The following is a 17,153-nucleotide window of genomic DNA, read 5'->3' on the forward strand; positions in this document are numbered from 1 at the left end:
TTTGCTTTTGGTTTAATATGGTATCGATAGCTATAGCAGTTTTTCCAGTTTGTCGGTCCCCGATTATCAGTTCTCGTTGGCCCCGGCTATCCACCGCTTTTAACCCTGTTTGCATAGGCTCGTGCACTGATTTACGTTCAATAATCCCAGGGGCTTTCACTTCGACACGTCTTCGCTCGTGATCGCTGAGAGCCCCTCTTCCATCAATGGGTGCTCCCAAGGCGTCGACCACACGCCCGAGCATAGCCTTTCCCGCCGGAACAATCCACAATCGATCCAGTGCGCTTGACAAGATCTCCTTCCTTAATAGCGGTATCACTACCAAAGACAACAATGCCTACATTCTCATTCTTCAAGATTTAAGGCTATTCCTTTGACACCGCTGGAAAATTCCACCATTTCCCCAGCTTGAATCTCCTTCAATCCATAAACTCGGGCAATTCCATCTCCTACAGATAGACTCGACCCATCTCATCCACTTTCAAAGACGTTTTGAAGTTCGTAATCTACCTTCTAAGAAAGTTGTTAGTTCTGCTGCTCTGCTCCGGGAGAGAATTCCATGAAAGAAAAGGGGCGTCCAGTGAGAAATGCCACAGGCTCATAGATCTGAGCCATATAATATATTTACAAGAGAAGGCACTGCGACTTCATCAACCTCCGGCCTATCCTTCTAAACCTGGCCTAAGGGCCGCTAGTCATGCTCTTCGCACTAGCCGAGTTGATCACACACACAGGCAGTGCCTTCTAAATTACCGAGAGCAAGGCGCGATAAGCAGCTCTCCTAAGAAGGAGAGGATCAAAGGAGAAGCTCATTGAATAAAGACTTATCCTTTGAATTTTCAGGAGCGCAACGAATAAAGGGTGAAAATCTGATTGAAGAATAAAGTCCACTCGCAAATTCTTTGCCCCTCATCTGGAGCTTTTGATTTCCATATGAACCTCTTCCACTAGGCTGCTTTCTCTTTATAGGATCCGCTGAGGTTTTTGGCTCGCAATAAAGCGTTGGCCCTGATCGAGCAACTAGTAGTCCTATCTATCTACCTCTCCAGACACAATATCTTGAGTACCTATGATGGTGACCACATCCGCTGGCATGTGATGTTTGGACATAGAATCGAGTCCTTGTGAATGGGCAGAGCCAGGTGCTCTTATTTTACGACGGTAGGGACGATTGCTTCCATTACTGACCAGAAAGACACCAAATTCACCTTTAGGTGCTTCCACTGCGGTATAGGTAGAAGAAGCTGGTACGGAAAAACCTTCTGTATAAAGTTCGAAATGGTGAATTGAGGTAGAGTAGACCGATGATGATCCTCTTAGTCATTTGGCCGGCTATTGAAAGAAAAAGCTTGCATCTGGCTGGGTCTTGCCGGTCCCATCTCTCTCCAAACCTCACGTGGTAGTTTCCCATCATAGGGCTTTCTATCTATAGATTGAGCCATTACCAAGGAGCTAATTCGTGAAGAACTCAGTTGACTGCTGATATAGATAAGGCGGAGCGTCCTTGGCTCAGCATTATAGCACATAGGGCCCCTACTACAGCGCTTCGCTAACTCTCCGAGCCTCGCTATGAGAATGAGGCTTCGCTAACGCTCGGCTAAGTCTTGAACCTTCGCGCTGACCCTTCGCTTTCTCAGTAGCAAAAGCGCTGATCTTTGCCTCAAGGCATCCTTATCTTGGGGGACTTATTTATGGAATTGATCCAACTTTCTCTCTTATGTTTTGAAACCTACTCAAAAGATTCAAGCCTATCTTCCTTTCTTTCTAGTTGTTTGTGGCATAAAAATAGATCAATGAAAGAGGACTACTAAAAAGAGAAAGCCTATGGCGTAGAAGGCCATAAAAAGATAGGGGAGGAAGAGGTCAATATTCTTTGAACAAGGCATCCTTAGATGAAACTACGGACGATGAGGCATCAAAATGCAATTCTTCTAATAGTAGGTATTAGCGAAAATGCACAAAATGCAAGGTTCATCGTGCGTCGGACTTGTTTATAGCTGGCAGCAAGAAAAGACCTCAAATCAGCCATTTTGCACTCTTTTCCCTGGGCAAATGGACATTTAGTCACTTTTTTTTGGCCTATGCAAACAGCAAGAAGAAAAATCAGCCATTTTGCAGTCAATATTGCACTTCATTGAATAAGAGTGGCATATTTCCACTTTTCCTGTCAAAATGAAAAATATGTCCTTATCAATGAGACGGTCCGGAGGCTCGACTGAAAGGAGTCCAAGATTCAAGCTTCATCAATGAACAAGGGTTGAGACAGGAGTGCAAGTCAGAACCATTAATAGGCTTTCTTCTGGAATTGCTTAACACAAGGCTTTCAAATTATAAGGGGTCCTCAATGAACAAGGACATATTCATCTGCCCTTATTAATGAGACTGAAGACGTAGAAGAAATTCAGAAGAGGCTCAAAGAATTTGAGAAAGAAAGAGACTTGACCTGTCCGGAGGCTCGACTGAAAGGAGAGCGAGACTGAATCAATGAACAAGGGTTGAGACAGGAGTGCAAGTCAGAACCCTTAATAGACTACATCTACATTGTTCAAAGAAAGCTAATATATATGGTTTCCCTTTTTTCTTGAGGGCTTTGACCCTTTTCGCAAATTCTTTGCTCCTAGCGTCAGGCTCAAAGAATTTGAGAGTCCTTCGGACAGATGAATATGGATATAAACAAGTCCTTCGGACGGGTCAAGACGAGCGAAAGCGGCTCGACTGTCAGGAGAGGCTCAATGCAATATGAGTTAGGACCAAAGAATTTGCGAAGGCTCGACTGAATCAATGAACAAAGGCTGAATCAATGAACAAAGGTTTGAGAAGCGACTGGAAAGGTGCGAAGCAGAATAAAGCTACGAAGGACAGGCGGAAAGAATTTGCGAGGAGAGGTTCAAAGAATTTGAAATTGAATAAAGAGAAAGATTCGATTTTTTGAACTTTCTTCTTGGACTTGTTTACGGTCTCGCTATGTAATAACCTCCAGTTCTGACTTGATAGTTGATATCTTCCTTGGGCTTTCCTTCCTTAATAATGGATAGGGCTTTCTTTTCTTCCTTTTATCTTCCTTTAAGCCCTTTAAGTAGGTTCACACGTAGAAGGAAACTTCAGTAAAGAAGCGGAGCGGACGGAGAAGGCGTAGTAGGTAAAGGAGGGAGCGGACTACGGAGGCCATAAGTTTGAGTGGAATTCATGATCCTAGGCTTGATATTCCATATTCAGAAAGTAGCGGAGGACGACCTAATTAAGCTACTCCGGACCAAAGAAGCGGAGCGGAGGCCCGTAGTTAGGAGTCATGAAAGAAGGAGAATTTCTGAGTTGCACTCCTTCAAATTTCAAGGATAAGGACCACACAAATTCTTTGCGCCTACGGAGCCTTCCTAACCTCACTCGAGTTGATTGAGGGCTTTGACCCTCCCCTTATCAATGAGCTTCTCAACTCCTCGCCTTTCAGTCGAGCCTCTCCTTCTCAACTCCTAACCGCTCCTTTGATTTTGAGTCGAGCTGCTTCGCACCTTGAAGGTGAATATGGATTAAATAAGGGTCCGTCCGTAGGTTATGAAATAACAATTAAGCTAGCACGGACCGGTGAAAAGAATTTTCAAGCTCAGTCCTGATCCCTGAACTATTTTCAGGAGTGCATTATGAAATCACTCTCCAAATAATAAGGTTCGAAGAAAGTCGACTGTAAGGAGAGGAGAGGGTCAAAGAATGATCGGCGAAAGGACTGAATTATCATCAAAGAAGGAGTGCAAGGAAAGAAATCCATATCAAAATCAAGGGCTCCTTCGTCGAATAATAAGGGATAATTCCTTAACTTTCAGTCGCTTCTATCATTCTTCTCACCTCTCCTATATCTGAAACTACGAGTACCTTCGCACCTTTCAGTCTCGTTATTTCATAACCTCCGGACGACTCAAAACAAAAGGATCTCAGAATTTGAGAGCGAAAGTCCTTCATTATAGCCCTTATATTTAGAAAGAACTCGACTCCAAAATCAAAGGATCAAAGAATTATCTCAGAATTTGAGAGCGAAAGTCATTATCCCTTATTAGGAGCCTGAATGAAGAAGGGCGTAGCTTATGTTCTTAAAAGGAGAGGCGCAAAGAATTTGTGGAACTCCTTATCAAAGAATTTGAGAAATCCATATTAATTAATTAGGCCTGTCCTTTTGAGTCAGAAACATTGACCTAGAAAGTCCTTCCGGATATAAAGGTTAGGACTCTGAAACGAACTGCATTCCCATGAAAATCTCCTTCAAACCTACTATTTAGTCCTATAAAAAGTACAAGAAAAGCAAGCTTCTCTCAAATTCTTTGAGCCTTTCCTTCCGCGGAGTTTTCTTTACCTCTTATGACTTTCATCTCTTCCCCGCTGTCCTTTAACCTCTTCCTCTATCGTCTTATGACTTGAATCTGATTCTTCCTCTTCCTTTCACTTCCTTTCATCCGCCAAATGAATAATTGATCTGGCTTGTTCGCTAGGCTTTCTTCCTTTTCGTTTTAGTAGGTTCCTTTAAGTAGGGTTGCTTTCAAGTTTCGTTCTTTCGCCTGAAGCTCGATCTTTCTTGTTTGATTGCTCCCGCTTCCTCACATCTGCGCTCGTCAAGCCAACTGAGCTTTTTTGTAGTTGAAAGAGCGGTTGAAGCGGACATTGAGAAATGAGAGAGGAGAAGATATATATAGATATATATACACGGTCACGCTTATCCCGGGCTGCGTGGAGGAAAAAGTGGCCTACTTGAAAGAAAGGGCGGGCACTCTCGTCTTTCAACCCCACTATACTATTCTACGTTGTGGGGCACTGTATACTTCAAGCCTCTACGATAAGCAAGTGAATGGGGCCGGTGCGTGGCGAACGGAAGGGTTCATCAAGCCATTTCTCGCCTCAACCCCCTAACATAATAATGAAAGAGGGGTACTTTACAAATAGGGGGTAATTTCCACCTGACTGTGATAGCCCTCTCGATACCGGTCCGTGGTAGTTTAATCTGACGGCCGATTTCCCGTCGCCTTAGCCTTTTCCCAGTGCGCGAAGCCCCAACGAGGAAGATGTTAGTGCTTTCTCATTGGGTCAATAATCCAAATCCCTCTTTTTAAGGAATCTGAAGAAAAAAGCCTAGGGAAAAAGATAAGAAAAGGCTCAGCCTTCTCTTGCTTTCCCAACCTCTTCCTTCTAAAGGCTGCCCTCTCTCGGCTGGATCTTGGTCCAGCCTACTACGAGGATCCCGTATCCAGCAACCCAACCTAAAAAAAGGGCATAAAAAAGCCTTATCTAGGTTGGAACTATGAAGCTGACCTTATTATTCAAAGGGTAAAGGGCTTTTGAAGCTGGTGCGCAGGAGAGAAGCAAAGCAGCTCGACCAAGAAAGGGAAAAGAAAGAGGAAGCCCACGTAGCGGAACAAGAGAAAGAGTATGAAAGAGAGTTTCATGATCTCTGAATGAGATCTTTCATTCTCTCTTTAGCGAAGCTGCTCTTCTTATTTCTTGAGAGGTGCGAAGCTGCTTTACTTACAGGAGAGGAGCGCACTTCTCTTTTCCCTTTACTAGACTAGTGGGGGGGTCCCGTGGTTCCTATACCGCCGCCTTTCCTGGTCCTTTTCTTTTAGTGCTTCGACCCGAAGCAATAGCTTAAGGCTAGTTCAGTGGATAAGATGGCTGCGCTCCAGCTCACTCAAGAATGGGACGGCAATGGTCCGCCGGCAAGCTCGTTCTGATCTTGGATGCGGTACATTGGAATCCTGAAGCACCACCACGAACGCTACCGCGCGTGAACCTGCGGTGCGGTAAGGCACCACCCAGTTGTGCCAGCAGCCAACTCCGGCGTGTCAGCTTAGTTATCCTCATCAAGCCACTTACTTAATGTCTAGCTTCCCAACAGGTAGACGGTTCCTTTTCCCCCAGATCAATGAAGAAGGGAGAAGTCAGTTGATTCGGAAGAATCACCGAAAGCGAAGCGCTATGCCGGGGCGGGGGGACGGGAGAAGAAACGGCTCCGAAGAAAGCTATTTTGGTTCCCAATGTTTCTCCACGCCCAACGAGATGCGTCAACCTCGGGATGCTTTACTCCTAACCCCACAAGGTTCCGAGACGGAGCTTAACCTGAGTCTCGGTTAAGAACGGCGATGATCTACGTTTCACACGGCACACGATTCCATGGATAGTTTCATTCGAGATCGTGATGGAGGACATAGCTTACGATCATCGGCTTTGATCATCCCACTAGGCATTTGATTAGGACATTGCACAATGATCCGAACACTTTGTCGCATCTCTTCGATACGGATACAGTAACGATCATAGCGATCTCCTCTGGTACCTACTGGTACGTCAGGATCAATTGGTCATGAACATCGTAAGGTGCTGCTCTTCGCAAATCCCAGCATACCCCTGGTTGGGATGGGTAGGCCCACCACTTCACTTTCACTTAGGCCCGGGCCAAGTCAGTGGGGGGACCCTGTCGGGCTCCTTCCCCCCCCCCAAAAAAAAGAAACTGTACGTGAGAGTTTCCCTTCATACAGCTCTAATCATTCTCAGATGCCCCGAGAGGCATCCTTTCCTTCTTTCTTGGGTTGGTTCACGCGCGCGCATTCAAGGATAGGCCGCAACAGCAGGGAATCACAAACAAGGGTCAGACACTTAGCTACATCCGCACGCAAAAGGAATGTGGTTCTGCTTGAGGCTTTCTTTCTTTTCATGTCTCATGCATTCAAAAAGGGAATAAGGAAAGACCTGAATGAAAGTGAAGAGCCCTCGACTCCCAGAAAGACATGAAGACGAACGTTCTTGGGAGAATTGCATTTTGATGCTAAAAAATCAATGAATAAAGGCTGGTCCTCACTGGTTGAATTTCAAAGGTCCAGGTGACTAGTCTTTTAGTGGAATCTTCAAAGTCCGGAGGACCTCTTTGATCCACTAAGTCAAAGATGGAGCGCAAGGAGGAATGAAATGACTCGAAAGGAGTCCAAGATTCAAGCTGAATCAATGAACAAGGGCTCGACTGAAAGGAGAGGCAGAATGGAACGAGTTCAAGAGGATATAAAGGTTAGGACTCTGAAAGCGAAGGACTCATTCATTCCACTCAAACGAGTCCAGAGGACCGCTCCGAAGGAGTCTGAAATCCATATGACGGAGGACGAGTCAGAAATCCATATCAAATCTTCAAGGTGCGAAGGTACTCGTAGTTTCAGATATAGGAGAGGATCAAAGGAGAAGTAAGATCAAGCCCTTGTTCATTGAGTTGAGAATTCTTCTCAACTCCCATCCCACTCCGCGGTGCGAAGCAGCTCGACTAAGAAGGAGAGGCTCGACTGAAAGGCGAGGCGCAAAGAATTTGTGGAATCCTTCAAAGGTGCGAAGCAGCTCGACTAAGAAGGAGAGGCGAAATCTAATATTTTAGTCTCAAATTCTTTTCGAATTCCACTATGAGAAGAATTTGAGCTTTTCATTCCACTCATAATTAAGCTACTGAGGCCCAAAGAATTTGTGGAGAAGAATTATCGAAAAGGAAGAAAGAAAAAAATAGGGATTGGAAAGGAAAGCCTAGGAGAAAAGGCAATTCATTCATGGACCTACTACATCCTCTCTCATTTGCGAGACACATGAATTTCTCAAGTGTGAGTCAGACTTCCAGTTTCATTCTCATTAATTCTCTCTTTCCCAAGGCAAAAGGCTGATTTCTCTTTTGACTGGGATTCTAATCACAAGCGCTGCGCCTATGGCTTCGCTTTGTTCTAGCCCCTATGCTTTCTTCTAGCTGCTGCGCCTATGGCTTTTCTCTCTCTCTTTCTTCTAGCTGCTGCGCCTATGGCTCTTCCTCCTATGCTTTCTTTCTGTCTCGCTTCGGCTATTTTTTGGAATGAATGAGTCACCTGGACCTTTGTTTTTCTGCGACCGACTTTTGGATAAGAATCAGGCTCGCTTCTCCGCTTTGATCTAGGAAAAAGCCCAGTCAGCCACCAACTCGGTGCAGGTCACGTGACCTACAGCTCGGCCTTCGCTTTTTGAGGCTTCCTCTACCCACATCTCTATGTGCCCGCAGCACTTCCATATGGAGAAAGATAGGCTTACCATGTTCCATCAATAGCACCTAACCTATGCCGATTTTGGCGGACCGTGCTCCACCCCGGTGAACTTATGCGGTGGAGACGTACCCAGAGGCCAGAGGCGAATCCGTTCACGGTCCGTAGGACCAAGACCATTCTCAGGTGGGTGGCCCGCCCCGCCTAGAACAGTCATCTTTGACTGGGCTTACACACATTCGCTCACTGACGCTGTCCCCCCTCAGCTTACCCTAGCCCCGGGCCTTTTGCTCTTCTAACGTCAGCTCCAAGGCTTCACACCAAGTCTTCACTGACATAATATGCATGCTTAAGTAGGGTCAGGCAGAACCCTTGTTGCCTGATGGGAACTTCCCCCATATTGCTATCAATGTCTTCATGTCGCACGACCTCTTAACATTACACCACTGAATCCCCAATCCTTTGCTTGCTGTGCAGTGACAGTACCAATATCCACTAATCGTTGTTTCCAGATACGGTTGCCGGTTGACATCTCTTCTAATTCGTCGATACGAGAAGCAAATTGTTGTGTGAAGGAATCAATATCTCGACATAAGCCAAGAGGCAGATCTTGTGCCACTCCACCTGGTCGTATGAAACTGGCATGCATCCTGGCTCCCGAGACTCTTTCATAGAATTCAAATAATTTCTCCCGCTCCTCAAAAGCCCACAGGAACGGAGTTGATGCTCCCACATCCATAGCATGAGTAGTTAAAGCAAGTGAATGATTTGAAATTCGAGTGATTTCACGGAATAAGACTCGTATATATTGAGCTCGTAATGGTACCTCGCAATTCAAAAGTCTCTCTACAGCTGAAGAATGAGCGTGTTCTTGGGCCATCGTAGAAACATAGATAGGGTCGACGACGGAACGAAGAACTCACTTTCCTACAGCTTTTTCGTACACGTTCACTTGCATCACATACACAAGTGCTCTCTGAACCGTGCAATAAGGTCACCCATAACACGGCTCTCCCACTTAAGTTACCCCAGGCCATGCTATTCAATGAGATTGGAAAAATCAATGGCAGCGTAACGTAACAAAAGGTATTTCAAGCTGGTCGCCTTTGGAAGCCTGAGCCGGTAAGCAAAGCGTCATCGATAGTCGTCCGAAGGACTTGTTTATATCCATATTAGCTTTCTTTGAACCTTGTTCGCAAATTCTTTGCTCCTTCCCTTTCTTTTGTTGTTGGACTGATATATGGAATATGATCCTTCCTTCTTTAGGCTTTCTCTTTCCGACTACTTCTAAAAGAAGGCACCCAATAAAGAAGAAAAAGGTCTTGTCATCGAGATCGACCTCTTTCCCGAGGCATTGGAAATCCAGACCGGCTCAGAGAATGGCGCTATTTAGCCCTTCGTTTCGCCAACAAAGAAGTCATCATCTTTCCTTCTTTGCCGAGCCGCCTCTCTTCGCCATTCGAAGTACTACCTCTGCCTCGCAATATTCTTTGCGCCTCCTTTGAAATTCAATAAAGAAAAAAGAAATAGCACTGAGTCTGTGATTTTGCCGGCCGGCCCCGGGGGAGTTTACTCGACCCATTCTCCAGTCTCCCGCACAGAAAAAGTCAGTGTGCGACTCCGTATGAGGACCTCTTTCCCTTCTGCCCACTCTCCGTTCACACGGTTCTCAAAGCAGAGGAGGAAGGGTGGGCTGCAGGTACCACGAGCCCTCTGTCCCACACATCTATCCAGAAGCAAGTGTAGTTCACCGGTTCCACCGAATGCTCCTATCTCTCGGCAAAGATCGTGTGAGTGTGCAGTTATGCTTCGGATGCTTCGCCATAGAATAGATCAACCCAGTTCCCCTTCTTTTCCGGTGCACTCGCTTTATATCTCCGACACACAAGGAAGGACGCGGTGGGAAGAAAGCAGCCCTAGCCTCTGTCCGGCCGATCATTCCGCTGGCATCTTGCATTCACGCCTCCGTTTGACTGCCGCTCGGGGATGTAGTTGTAGATACGTTAGTCTTAGTGGGTCGTTGGCTCCACCTCTTATCTCCTTCTACGACATGCTGTTGTCGTCGCCATATGGAATATGTAACTTAGTCATCTCTGCCTCGCTGCGGGTCAGCACCTCCGAAAGAAAGGGAGGACTTCATTCAGTGACTCCGCGATCGCCCTCTGAACGATCAGAATAAGGTAAAGCTTGAAGATAAGTTTTGTACTCTATTAATTTCTCAGTCCCTCTAGTCGGGTGGGCGCCGGTCTTTCGACCAGATCCCCCTAAAAACCGTACGTGCGGGTCTCCCCGCATGCGGCTCACGCCATTCGAGGTGGCCCAGCCCAGCATGAATTCGCAAATCAATCCTGTAGTTCAATATTGAGACTGCTTGACCTCGGAAGCTAATTCGCGTGTAGGCAGCGCTCTCTCTCGTACCCTTGAAAAGAGATCTATTCATTGAATGGACTTTCTGATCTTTTGTCTATAGGAAAGATGTAATTGAGCTCGACCGATAGGGTATTCTCACCTCTTTTTCCAAGAATTGATGCACTTCCATAAAGATCTTTCGACCAGACGGAACCTTGAATGAGGCCTTTGAAAATAGGGGAAAAGCCTTCCATTTCCGTCAAATGACCCGGCCTCCCCTGGCTCTTCCACCGTCCGGGCTCCCTTTCCCGCCTATGCTATGCTCCCCCCCGGCGCAGGCCTACCACGCTTCGCGCCTGCGGCGTTTTCGCCAGACGGTCTTTGCCAGTAGTGCCATCCTCCCCGCTGGCTGTATGGGCAGGTTGCCCCTCGCTGCTGCCTGATCTTAGGCTATGGATTATAGGAAGGAACAAATGTAGTTGAATGAGACAGCAGGCGGGTTACACGTTCCACTGTGCCGAGATGTGAGGTGCAGGTGGTGATGATCACCCCGGGGTATGCGCGGGAGCCCTTGACAGGCACTCCAGGACCCGCCAACGCTCATTCAAACCCTAGGCTTTTTTCTTGGAGGTCCTCCATTCATCCGACCAGAGGTGTGGATAACGAGGCCACCTTCACAACCTTCTCCCTTCTGTCCCTATGTTGTAGTAAGGTAGGGCGGTTCGCTTGAGTAGAAAAACCGCCCCTTAGCCCGGTGCTCATGACGCGCTACGGAACCTCCACCGTGTCGGGGGACCAAGCAGGGCATAGCTAGCGGCATAGGAGCCGACTCGGCGTCAGCGGCTTCGTGCCGCACTGGAGTAATCCAATATGGGGTTCCGCACGTTCCACCACTTCTCCGTTCATTTCCAATACTGATCGTGAAACACCATGAGCAGCAGGATGTTGAGGTCCGGAATTCGAAGTGAAATTTTTGATTTGCCTGTTCCTAGTCGTCATGGGAAAGAAAGGAAGAAAGAAGAAAGAGATTATTCCCTCTGAGCTTGTCCAGTACTACCAGTACATAAAATGCATCTCCTTCGCCCGCGCGCGATAGCTCTACCAGGCGTGGCGCTGGCGTGCAAGCGAAGCGCTATTGGCGGCAATAAATAGCTCACTGAGCTGATTCCCTACCTCTGAAAGCGGAAGGAAGGCAGTGCCCTCTCTTCTGATTTTATGGATTGGTCTCTCAAATTCTTTGAGCCTTTGGTCTCGCATATTCTAACCTCTCTTGTTCCAGAGAAAAGGATCATGGCGCCCCAGAACCGTGACATCCAGCAGCAGCATCTCCTTGCATGCGAGAGACAACTATGCCAGCCCTTATTCTCGGCTCCGTTATGAAAGAAAGCGGCAGACTCCCTAATGAGGGATTTGAGGAGACCGGTCCGTGGTAGTTTCATTCCGAAAGCCTATCCTCCACCCATCCGCAGAGGGGTTCAGTATCCTAGCAGATATTTCCAGATCGCGAGACTGGAAGAGATTTCTGCCATTTCCGGAAAGTGAACGGACAGCCGCCCTTCCCTATCTTTTGATGTCACAATGTTCCCGAACTTGCTAAAGAAGAAAAGTGTGAATGGCACTTCGAAGTGCTTCACGGGTCGGCGTGGGGATGGTGTCTAGCCAAAAGATGAATATGGTAGAATGAACAAGTCCTTCGCAAATTCTTTGGTCCTAACTCATATTGCATTGAGCCTCTCCTGACAGTCGAGCCGCTTTCGCTCGTCTTGACCCGTCCGAAGGCTCAAAGAATGATCGACGAGACTCCCACGGGGCGGTTCGAAGAAAGTCGACTAAGAAGGAGTCAATGATGATAATCAGGGTTGAATCAGGGGTTAGGAAGGAGAGGTTCAAAGAATTTTCAAGCTCATTCCTTATTTATGTTCAGGAGCGAAGGTACTCGTAGTTTTCAATATAGGAGAGGAGCGAAGCCACTCGACTGAGGTTAGGAAGGTTCAGAGCGAAGGTACTCGACTGATAAGGAGAGGAGCGAAGGTACTCGACTGATAAGGAGAGGAGCGAAGGTACTCGACTGATAAGGTTCAGAGCGAAGGTACTCGACTGATAAGGAGAGGAGCGAAGGTACTCGACTGATAAGGAGAGGAGCCCTTTCCCTTTATATTAGAAATAACTCGACTAATTAAACTACCACGGACCGGTGAGAAGAATGAGAGAAGCGACTGAAAGTTAAGGAATTCTCCCTTCTTTCTCGCCCTTCAAAGACGAAATAACTCGACTCCAAATGATAAGGATCAAAGACTGATCTCAGAATTTTCAAGCTCATTCCTTATTCTTCAAAAAAAAAGGAGTGCAACTTGTTTATATCCATATTCATCTGTCCGAAGGACTCTCAAATTCTTTGAGCCTGACGCTAGGAGCAAAGAATTTGCGAAAAGGGTCAAAGCCCTCAAGAAAAAAGGATCAAAGAATTATCGAAGGCAATTATATTATAAGGCGCAAAGAATTTGCGTAGTAGAAGGAGCAAAGAATTTGCGAACCTGAAAGGAGAGGTGAAAGGCTCATTGAACTCGACTGAGGTTAGGAAGGCGGAGTAGGAGATTGATTCTTTGCTCCTTAACAGGAGTGCAAAAAGGTGAAAAGAATTTGAATGAAAGAGGAGGCTCGACTGAAAGGAGTCCAAGATTCAAGCTTCATCAATGAATAAAGAGAAGCTCCTTAACAGGAGTGCAAGGCAGTCGGCTGAATGAATATGAGTTCCTCATTCCACTATCAAAATCATTCATTCCACTCAAAAAAGTCCTGAGGACGGACTCATTCATTCCACTATCAGAATCTGAGGATAGGCTTGATTTTCAGAATGTAGATGTATCAAAGATGGAACTAGAAGAATTTGAGAAGCGGAGGCTCAAAGCCTACCTCTTACGCTGAAAAAAGTGGTTAACCATCTCTTTGAAATCCATCCATCTCGTCGAGACGAAAAAGGTGTCTCAACTACAGCCAACTCCCCTCTTTCCCTATCTCAAAACTCACCCTACAACATGGATGATAGAAATGCTAACCAAACACACACACCCTTATACACTAATCAAGGCTCAAAGAATATTGAGGCGAGACCCATCAAAATGCAAAATCTCTTTCGCAAATTCGCAAATTCTTTGCGCCTTTGTTCATTGATTCAGCTTGAATCTTGGACTCCTTTCAGACTAATTAAGCTACTCCGCTCCATGAATATGGATCAAAACAAGTCCTTCGGACTAATTAAGCTACGTAGAACCAAAAAGGTCCAGATTCCTCTCTCCTTTCAGTCGAGCCTGTGGATCAAATCAGTGGAATGAACAAGTCCTTCGCATCTAGACCTCTTATAATTCTACGGGGTCCGACTATCCACTGACTTCGCTAGGCCCTTGTGAATTGAGGACTGAGAGTTTCCTCCTCATTCTCCCACGGAGAAAATGAGAAAAGAGCTTTCAGAGAAGACAAGAGATCAATGAACAAGGGAAGAATGAGACAGGACAGAAGCCAGAAAGAGAAGAGAAAGCCTCCCAACAACATCGATCAGTCTGAGAGGAAGAAAAGGAATAAAGAAAGAGCTCAAAAAAAAGGAGGCTAGAAGGGAAGAGAAAGCCCACTACGCTAGGCTTTATCGGTATAGGTTTGGAAGGTTTCAGAAGAGGAAGGTGAAAGAAGAAGACAATGAAACTCAATGAACAAGGGCTTGATCTTATGAGGCCTTCTACGGACTCCCAGAAAGATCAAGCCTATGAAAGGAAAGCCACTAAAAACCTACGCCCGGAGTCAAGGTTATGGAATAGCGAGACCGCTCCGTTAGGATCAAAGAGGTCTGGAGGACCCGTCCGGAGGATAGGCTTGATTTTCACAATGTAGATGTATCAAAGATGGAAGAGGTCCGAAGTGGAATATTCATATGTCCTTATCAATGAGACCACAGGTGAATATGGATTTCAGACTCCTAAAAAATCAGAGGTTCATATTCCATTTCATGACTCCTTCTACGGGAGGCGCGAAGCGAAGCGACTCTGAATTCGAGAATTCTTCTCAAATTCCACTAACCCCTCCGTTAGGAGTATTAAGACCGGAGGACCCATTTGATCCCGCAAAGTCTTTGACTTTATTCTCAATGAGACCACTAACTAGGTTAAGTGAAATATTGAAGGAGATAGAGAGGAAGAAGCTAATATAAGGATAGGAGTGTGAAGGAGCGCAATCAATGAACAAGGCTCCGTAAGGAGTTGCGACGTGCTTTTCAATCAAAAAGAGAAGAAAGAAGAAGGAAGAAGATAGAGAGAAGAAAGATCTTTTTTTCTGAAAGAGAAAAGAGAAGAGAAAAAGAAAGAGAAGTTCATATTAGTTCCATGAATGAGTCACCTGGACCTTTGTTTTTGGAGTCTGATCTTTTCTTCTTATTTCGCGGGATGTTCAATTCTTCTCTCTTTCCTAATGGATCACAAACAAAAGGAATCAATCTTTCTCTTTTCATATCTTTCTTTTTTTTTTGGAGTGAATTGGTTTTCTTTGGTTTGTTCTTTCTTCTCTTCATCGGGGAATGTCTCCATCAAGGTGCGCCGCTCTTCTCTCTTTCATTCGAACTGAGATAGTCAGCCGTAGAGTGAAATCGGATCGATCACTCTTTTCTCTTTCATCTCTTTTTTCCGTACTACCAGAATCAAGGCCCCTTGTTCATTGAGGCGGTGCGAAGGCAAGGCTCAAAGAAAGATGAATATGGTTTTTCGCAAATTCTTTGCTCCTAGCTACGGGGTCAAGACGACCTCCTCCGGAGTATATAGCTCGTGAATATGTCCTTATCAACTCAACTCCTACTCCGCCTCTATCTGACTTAGTCGAGCTGCTTCGCACCTGTGAAGTCGCTTCTCAAACCTTTGAGTGTGGAATTCGAAAAGAATTTTCTCATTCTTTGAGCCTTAACAGATGAATATGGATTTCTGACTCGTCCGGAGGTTCATATTCCATTGACTGAGTTCCACTCCTTTGAATTTGAAGAATAAGGAAGTCTTTATTCAATGAGCTGAGATAATTCTTTGATCCTTACAGATGAATATGGATTTCTGACTCGTCCGGAGGCGGTATATTGTTCTGATAATCGTCGGGCTCCTTCACATAATAAGGAATAAGGACTTTCGCTTTCAAGTCCTAACCTTTGTATCCTTTGATTTGGAGTCGTCCGGAGGTTATGAAATAACGAGAAAAAAAACAAAGAAATTCATGAATTGAGAATGAAACCTATGAATTTTTGTAATCAACGACCTTGTAATCCTTAGCGAAAATTCAGAAAATGCTAGGTTTTGGGCCTATAAAGTAGCAAGAAAGAAAGTCAAATGCCTGATTTTTTTATCTATTTTCGTTAAATAGAAAGATGAGAAAAAGTCAGATTTAGAAGGAAAAAAGACGGGAAAACGCAATGAAAGAATCAAGCCTATCAAAGAAATGAACATTGTTTGATTATAGTTCTAGTTTCTGGTCCGGATAAAGAGAGGATCAAGAAATGTTTTTCACTCAATTATCGTTATATATCAAGATTCGAAAAAGTCAGATTTAGAAGGAAAAAAGTAGTTTAATTAATTGCAATTCAAGAATCAAGCCTAGGACAGGTAAAAGAAATGAACATAGTTTGATTATGGTTTGTGGTCCGTAGGTTAATATGGATAGTCCTCCGGATAAATCCTCCGGACAGGGATCTTCTTTGAATAAGGACGGATCATGAATTCCACTCAAAATTCCTCTGGTCTCGTCTATGAATATTAATGGTTCTGACTTGCACTCCTCTCCTTCTTAGTCTCGGTCCTCTCCCCCTATCGTCGGCGAGCCGCTTTCGCTCTGAACCTTCGTAGCTTGATTCTGCTTCGCTCTGAACCTTCGTAGCTTGATTCTGCTTCGCTCTGAACCTATATTTTTTTCTACGAGTACCTTCGCTCTGAACCTTCCTAACCTCAGTCGAGCCGCTTTCGCTCCTGTCCTTCGTAGCTTGATTCTGCTTCGCTCCTGCACAGTCCTTTCGCTTCGCGCCGGAGGACAGGTGAATATGGAATGAAGCTAGTCCGGACCCTTATTTATTCTGGACCCCTCGCAAATTCTTTGCGCCTTGTTCTCTCCTTTCAGTCGAGCCCTCAGTCCTCTTCAATCTACCATATGAACTTTGATTGCATTTCTGAACTTCATCCACTAGGCTTTCTTGTTGCGGGACTGTCAACTCCTTCTCAACTCCTACGGAGCCTTGTTCTCTCCTTTCAGTCGAGCCTTCCCTTTCTTTTGTTGCGGGACTAATTTGAGATTGATCTGATCTGAGATTCATTTCATTATTATGCTTCCTTTATCTGAAATTCACTTTCTTGTTCTTGGACTGATTATAATGGAACTCACTATCTTCTTATGGGACTGATTATGTTAAGCAATTCATTCATGGGTCCTAGGCTTAATGAACCTACTATTTAGAGGAAAGTGAATATGGAAGAAGACTACTCCGGAGGAGCCGTCGGACTAAGCTTTTTCCATGAAATTCAGTACCAAAATAGCTCTTTCTTCCACTTTTCTTATATCACTCTTTTTTTTGTCTTTTTTGACTCCCTAAAAAAGCAAAAAAAGCTCTTTGCATAGGCCTGACTAAACTGGCATTTTCTTCCAACTCCCCTACCGCTCCGTGGGAAGGAAGAAAGAGAGAATATTCGATTTTGATGGTTGGGCAGGAAAAGTACGATTGGGATTTTGTCGGGACTGACGGGGCTCGAACCCGCAGCTTCCGCCTTGACAGGGGCGGTG

At 45.4% G+C, this 17,153-nt stretch overlaps 1 protein-coding gene, 1 long non-coding RNA gene and 1 pseudogene across 3 annotated transcripts in view; 2 read left to right on the forward strand and 1 right to left on the reverse strand.

Annotated features, from left to right (window-relative positions):
- Positions 1-976: 976 nt before the first annotated feature.
- On the reverse strand, positions 977-12,088 carry LOC127144421 (NADH dehydrogenase [ubiquinone] iron-sulfur protein 2-like). Its single transcript, XM_051080332.1, is given in 6 exon segments — positions 977-1,315; positions 6,145-6,334; positions 6,337-6,384; positions 7,866-7,871; positions 8,445-8,907; positions 11,208-12,088. Coding segments are annotated over 6 exon segments (1,149 nt in total). The 5' UTR covers positions 11,364-12,088; the 3' UTR covers positions 977-1,029.
- On the forward strand, positions 9,395-10,194 carry LOC127144377 (uncharacterized; annotated as a pseudogene).
- Positions 12,089-12,287: 199 nt separating the features above from the next.
- Positions 12,288-17,153, forward strand: part of LOC127144422 (uncharacterized) — a 58,061-nt gene continuing 53,195 nt past the window's right edge. Inside the window, exons 1-2 of one of the 2 annotated variants that reach the window (XR_007816045.1) lie at positions 12,288-12,395; positions 12,454-15,988. This is a non-coding gene — a long non-coding RNA (uncharacterized LOC127144422). Of the gene's footprint in view, positions 12,396-12,453; positions 16,487-17,153 lie in introns of those variants that run through there. The other variant, XR_007816044.1, reaches the window with a different exon arrangement.

This window comes from Cucumis melo, chromosome 12, assembly GCF_025177605.1.
Source record: "Cucumis melo cultivar AY chromosome 12, USDA_Cmelo_AY_1.0, whole genome shotgun sequence".
NCBI classification, from domain to species: domain Eukaryota; kingdom Viridiplantae; phylum Streptophyta; class Magnoliopsida; order Cucurbitales; family Cucurbitaceae; genus Cucumis; species Cucumis melo.